At 51.0% G+C, this 6,011-nt stretch overlaps 1 protein-coding gene across 1 annotated transcript; it reads left to right on the top strand.

Annotated features, from left to right (window-relative positions):
• Nucleotides 1-593: 593 nt before the first annotated feature.
• MFSD6L (major facilitator superfamily domain containing 6 like) lies at nucleotides 594-4,336 on the top strand (the record flags this gene model as incomplete). The annotated part of the gene is made up of 2 exons (XM_082066732.1): nucleotides 594-2,134; nucleotides 4,246-4,336. The coding sequence occupies 2 exons, from the start codon at nucleotides 594-596 to the stop codon at nucleotides 4,334-4,336; spliced, it is 1,632 nt and encodes a 543-aa protein (XP_081922858.1).
• Nucleotides 4,337-6,011: the final 1,675 nt, after the last annotated feature.

Genomic DNA, 6,011 nt, shown 5'->3' with positions numbered 1-6,011 from the left:
AGGCTGAAGGGGCCGGGGAGGCTGAAGGGGCCGGGGAGGCTGAAGGGGCCGAGGAGGCTGAAGGGGCCGGGGAGGCTGAAGGGGCCGAGGGGGCTGAAGGGGCCGAGGAGGCTGAAGGGGCCGGGGAGGCTGAAGGGGCCGGGGAGGCTGAAGGGGCCGAGGGGGCTGAAGGGGCCGAGGGGGCTGAAGGGGCCGGGGAGGCTGAAGGGGCCGAGGAGGCTGAAGGGGCCGAGGGGGCTGAAGGGGCCGGGGAGGCTGAAGGGGCCGAGGAGGCTGAAGGGGCCGGGGAGGCTGAAGGGGCCGAGGAGGCTGAAGGGGCCGGGGAGGCTGAAGGGCCGGGGCTGAGGCGGTGCCCTGAGGAGCCCGCAGCGCGGGAACGGGGCGGCCGCGGCTGTTCCCCTCCCGGCCGGCAGGCGGCGCTGTGCCCCCCGCCCGCCGTCTCCTGGCAACGGCGCCGCCCGGGGGTGCGGCAGGTGCAGGCCGGGCCGGCCGGGCGGAGCCCCGAGCCGTGCAGGTACGGTCAGCGCGGCCCGGAGGGGTGGGAGGATCCCCGGAGGTACGTGGCCGCCTCCCGAGGAGCATGCGGCGGCGCCATGGGCGAGCAGTGGGACGTCGGGCGGGCCCTGGCGCTGTCCGGCCTGTTCCGCCTGCTGCAGGGCGCGGGCCGGGCCTGCGCGGCCCCGTTCCTCACGCTGTACCTGCGGCAGCTGGGGCTGCCCGCGCCGCTCGTGGGGCTGGTGGCCGGAGCCAAGCACCTGGCGGCAGCGCTCTGGGCGCCCCTCTGCCCGCGCTGGCCCCAGGGCCGCAGGAGAAGGCGCCTCCTGATCGCCGGCTCCCTGCTGGGCTCGGCGGGGGCCAGCCTGCTGCTCACCCTCATCCCGCCCGCCCGCGGGGACGCGGGGCACCCGGGGGACAGGTACTGTAACGCCAGCCAGCAGCCGGGTGACCCGGGGGCCGCCACCGCGGCGCCCAGTCCAGCCACGAGCAGCTACAGCGCTCTGAGCATGAGTGCTGTTCCGAACGTGAACGCTGCGTCCGGAGAAGCGGTGAAGACAACTGCTGATGCTTTGACAACGAGCATAAGGCCAGCACTAACCAGTTCAGCCTTCCAGGGGTTGTCTGGCCTGATAGATACACTTGAGAAGAAGGGCAGTGGGGTTGGTACAAAGGCAAATGATTACTCCAATGGTCCCTCCGGCTGGACAACTGTGAAAGCAGTTAACCAGGGGACACGAGAACCAGAAATGCTGGGTTCCTACAGACCTCCCTCTCATGGACTCAAGAGGGAAACAAGCAGCCAGGGTTCTTCTGCAATAGATCTTGTTGATAATGCTGAAGAAAGCCTTTATACTACTAAAAATAATGAGCTTTTTGTGTTTAAAACAACTCTTCCAACTGCTGGAGATGCTTATGTGTCTGGAAGCCTTTCAGACCACCAGAAAGATGCTCAGGATGTCACCTTCAAGGCCATGCAGAACATCTTTCAGGACAGAGAGCATCAGATTTTTCTTATGGTGCTGGGTGCTGTTGTGCTTTGGGAGCTGTTGGCTACTTCTCTCGAACGGACAGTGGATGAGAGTCTCTATGAATATCTCGACTTCGTTGACGCGACCGACAGGTACGGCAAGCTGTGGATTTGGAGTTACGTGGGTGCATCTGCAGGCGCCTGCAGCATCGCCGTATTTGTGGATCAACTGAATTGCTTCCTCAGCAGTGCAGTCGCCCGCCTCGCTGTCCACTTCTATGGCTATGCGCTCCTGATAACGCTCTCCTTGCTTGTCACTGTCTTTTTTCCCATCCATGTTCCCAAGAAAAATGACCACGTTAACAAAACTGCCAAAGCCCTGGCCCTGCTGTGGAGCGACGGCCAAGCGATCCTCTACGCCATCACCGTCTTCCTGGCCGGCGCGGCTGGCTCTGCCGTGCACAACTTTCTCTTCTGGCAGATGCAGGACCGAGGCAGCAGCGAGCTGTACATGGGGCTCTCTGTGGCCGTTGGGCTACTTGCTGAAATGTTGCTTTATGTCTTCAAAGGGAAGTTGCTGAGGACTTTCTCGAGCAGCAAAATGGTTGCAGTCAGCCTGAGCCTCCTGGCAGTGCAGCTTCTGTGCTACTCCTTCCTGTGGGCTGCGTGGTCCGTTCTTCTCATCCAGGTTTTATCCGCCTTCAGTAGTGGTGCTTTGTGGTGGGTGATTAACGTGAGGGTGGATGACGTGGCCACTCCTGGTATGGAGAGGTCCCTGCGCGCTGCTCTCCAGGGCCTCTGCTACGGCGGAGGAGCAAGTTTGGGCAGCTTCGTGGGGGGATTCGTTGTGAAATACTTCAGCCTGGCAGTTCTGTACAGGGCATGCTGCGTGTGCCTGGTGCTGTGGCTCTTCTTGTTCTTAATTGTCCAATCTAAATTGCCACAGCAGAAAAAAATTAATTATTCTCGTCTCCTGGCTGCGGATTCCAGTGATATGAGTGACTCTGACGAGGAGAACGAGAGGGACTGGCTGGTAAAAGCGATGAAGGACGAAGGTTTTACTAGGAATTGGTCACAACAGCATGGGATCAAGTGATCTGTACTTGGATGTAGGGGGTGAAGTGGTCATGTGGTCGGATGATGATACCCAGAAATGACCATTGATTCTAAAGTGCTGAATATATATGGTGTATATCTGACAGGACAGATTTTTATGTAAAAAAAATTTATAGATCTTTTTATTTTCTTAATTTATAGCACTCTTGCAGTAAGTTTTCCTTTTTAACTTAATGATTTTGCTTCCAAAATCATAACAAGGTATTTCAGATATACATTTGCTGAAATGAATGTAGCTAAGTTTTTAGTGAAAAAGCAAACTCAGATTGAATTCTTGCTCACCAGAGCTGATGCTGTGGAAACCGTGAGCAAAAGCTGCGACCTGTACACAACCGAATGAAAAATGTTGTAATGCTAACAGCACACAAAACGTTTTCCAGGTGCTATCTCTGTGAACTCCTTTCTCTGAATAGGGAATGTGAATTAAAAAAAAAATGGTTTATTCACTTTGCTTTGATTTGTAAAATCAGGTTTTGCTGCAGGTTGTCTTTTCGTGTTTTGGGATTTAAGTAGGCTTCTGCACTGGCATCTGTTGGAAGAAACCAGCCGGTGCTGCTGGCTGCCCAGATTCAGCGGAGCAGCCTGTTGTGTACCTAGAGTGAGCAGGACACAGCCTGCCCTCCTGCTTGGAGTGACGTAGGGCAACATTCACCCGGAAGGAACTTGGCATGGGCTGAGTTGATCTGATTGATCCTCGCTGGGCAGCCCTCTTCTCACAGTTCCTGTTTAGAACTAAATCCACATCCTGATCCTGGAGGATCCTCGAGCTGCCTTATCTACCTTGCCTTAACCTCAAAAGCACTCAGATTTCAACACTTCTGCAGTAGGTAAGATTTTGCTTACAAGTGAAGAATTAGTGGTCTGATCTCATTAAAGGACGTGTCAGACCTCAAACAGGGCGGGCGGAGAAGCTTCGAGCCTCGCAGTCCTTTCAGCTGCCATCAAAAGCTGCTGGTGGTTTATTAGGTGCTTCCTCGGTCAAGTGCTGACATCACTCCTTTGCAGAGGGATAGATTTTAATAACACCTTCCTAATTTCATAGAAGCCATGAGACAGCTGCAAAAAGCAGAATATTTATTGAAATGCATATTTAATATGTAATATGTAAGTGGCGTTGCAGTCTGTCACCTTGCTGCATTCTGGGCTCAGTAGCAAGCGGTTGGAGACAAGACAGAGAAATGCCGTTTAAGGTAATTTTTTTCTCTGTATGCATCGATTCCAGATTATCTGTACATCAGATGCTTTCAGGGCAATTAGCTCACTGTTTTCCTGGCACAAATCACTGCGCCGTGCAGAATACTCTACTAGAATGACTCTATCTATAGAATTGTCCTCGTGCCAAGAATAGCTGGGGCTTTTTATTAAGATGTTACCTTCTCCCAGGAATTCAAACTCAAGTTGAGAACAATTTTATTGTCAAGAATGTATCCCAGCCTTATTATCATACAATACCTCAGGAGCTCTAATTACTTGTTAATAGAGACTTGAGTCTTGAGTAACAGAACTGCAAGCAGCACATCCTGGAGCCGTTCGTGCTTTTGTGAAGTGAACGCTGCAGGAACAGCCGAAGTGGTTTAAAATGCGGTTGCTTCTTTAGCTGGAAGTGACTGCCCTCATTTGAAGCCAATTAAATGGGTCATATCTGCTCTTTTTATCTGCTTCAGCACCAAATCAGCTGTTGTAGTTCCAGTTTTGCAAAGAGGAACCTTCAAATGTATGTGTGCGATCCGTCCTGTGACCGGGAGGGAGAGGTGACAGCCTCCGGGGTTGGTTTTGGGTGGCTCAGCCACTGCCGCTAAGAACAGGGAGGATTTAAGGTATGGCCCAAAGCTTAACTTCAGTGTAATAATCTTGCATAATAATGGGGGGAGTTCAAGTTATTAATCCAATAAATACATGTGGTGCTGATTTGAGGGAGAATCATATTTATACAGTTTGTAATATGTTCCGAATTACGAACTCCTGTGGAAGCGGACGTGGCAGAGGGCTCATGTGCTGAAGAAATTGCACTGATTTGGTTAAATCATTTTCCTCTGGGAACTGTGTAACCCTACAGCATCAGTGACTCGAGTTCTCCGATGGCCGCAGCCCCCGCACACCCAACGGGTGAGGCGGGAGCTGCATTTACGTTGTCGTGTGTGAGACCCCGCGGCTTTATTGTTCTCGCAGAAGTCAGAACACGCGAAGGAATTGAATGCCATTGGGAACGAGATGTAAGTGAGAAGAACCAAACTGCCTGTGGGGAAGAGAGTTTCTCATGATGTACTCCCAGCCACATCAGCGGTTATTTTTGCACTACTTTGCAACCGTTTTCCAATAAATTGATGTCAAAAGTTCTGTTTCCTTAAGTTTTTATACTTAAGCGACAATTGTAAGGTTAAACATTATTATAAAATCACAGAAGATTTTACTGTTTGCCTTCTTTATGGTGAAATCCAAGCAAATTTCAGGGGCTTCTATGTAGAAATACTTCAGTCCAGGGTCTTAAGTCAAGCTGTGTCCTCTAAATACAATTTGATTTAATAGAGCTCGGGAGGCAAACCATAGTTAGCACTGAGGAATATGTTCTGCACAGTGAAGGTCTTTGTAGCTCTTGGATTTTAAATTTCACATAGCTCCATGTGTGCATACTTTGCAAGAGGTTTCAAAGGATCTAAGTAAATCGGTTTTATTAGATGGGGCATCATTTGCCGAAAAATGACAAAGGCCTCTTTGCTTATCGGGAAACAACTCCCAGGCCCTGCAGGTAGTTTTGATACACGGCTGATGCAGCTGAACTGGAATCTGAGTCACTCGTTGCATCAGATGCTTTATCTGGCTTTCTGTCAGTTATTTTATGGTGGGGTATTGCAGGTGTTTCTTTCAGCTCTTCTCAATGTGCACCTCACATCTGCGTCTGACTTAAATAGCGTAGCGCGTTCGGAATACAGAATTGGGTAAAACTCAGTAGGCGCTGATCTCTAAACACTTATTTTTGTCGTGGATCTGATCAGCATAGTAAGATCCTTTCCAGTGTTCTCCAAAGATTTCTATAATTCTGCAAGAAACCACAGCATGTTTCTTTGTGGACTGAGTGAAATCTGCCCAGATTAATTCACCGAGAGCTTCTTTGTATTTTTGTAGAGTTGTTTCCCAAAATCGTAGATATGGTCCATTGAAGGTGAGTCCATTTAGCTGTGGTTTCACAAGGGGGCAGTGATGGTTTTGAGAGCTGTGGGGTTATTCTGCGTGTTCTAAATCCTAAAAGCAAGAGCTCCTGAATTGCCTTTTCTTCCGTGGTGGGTGTGATGTCTCCAGGGCACGGTCCGTCCTGTCTTGGGTGCCGCGGGTAAAAGTGTCACTTGTTTTGTTCATCTTCAGAGCCCAGACAAGGCATTACCAGTCTGGTTTGAGCTCTTAGCTGAATTAGGACAGCATGATACCAAAATTC

The sequence above is a fragment of the Streptopelia decaocto genome, assembly GCF_964273445.1.
Source record: "Streptopelia decaocto genome assembly, chromosome: 16".
NCBI lineage: Eukaryota > Metazoa > Chordata > Aves > Columbiformes > Columbidae > Streptopelia > Streptopelia decaocto.
Note: the sequence above shows the minus strand (reverse complement) of the source record. Positions and strands in the feature narration are given on the sequence as shown.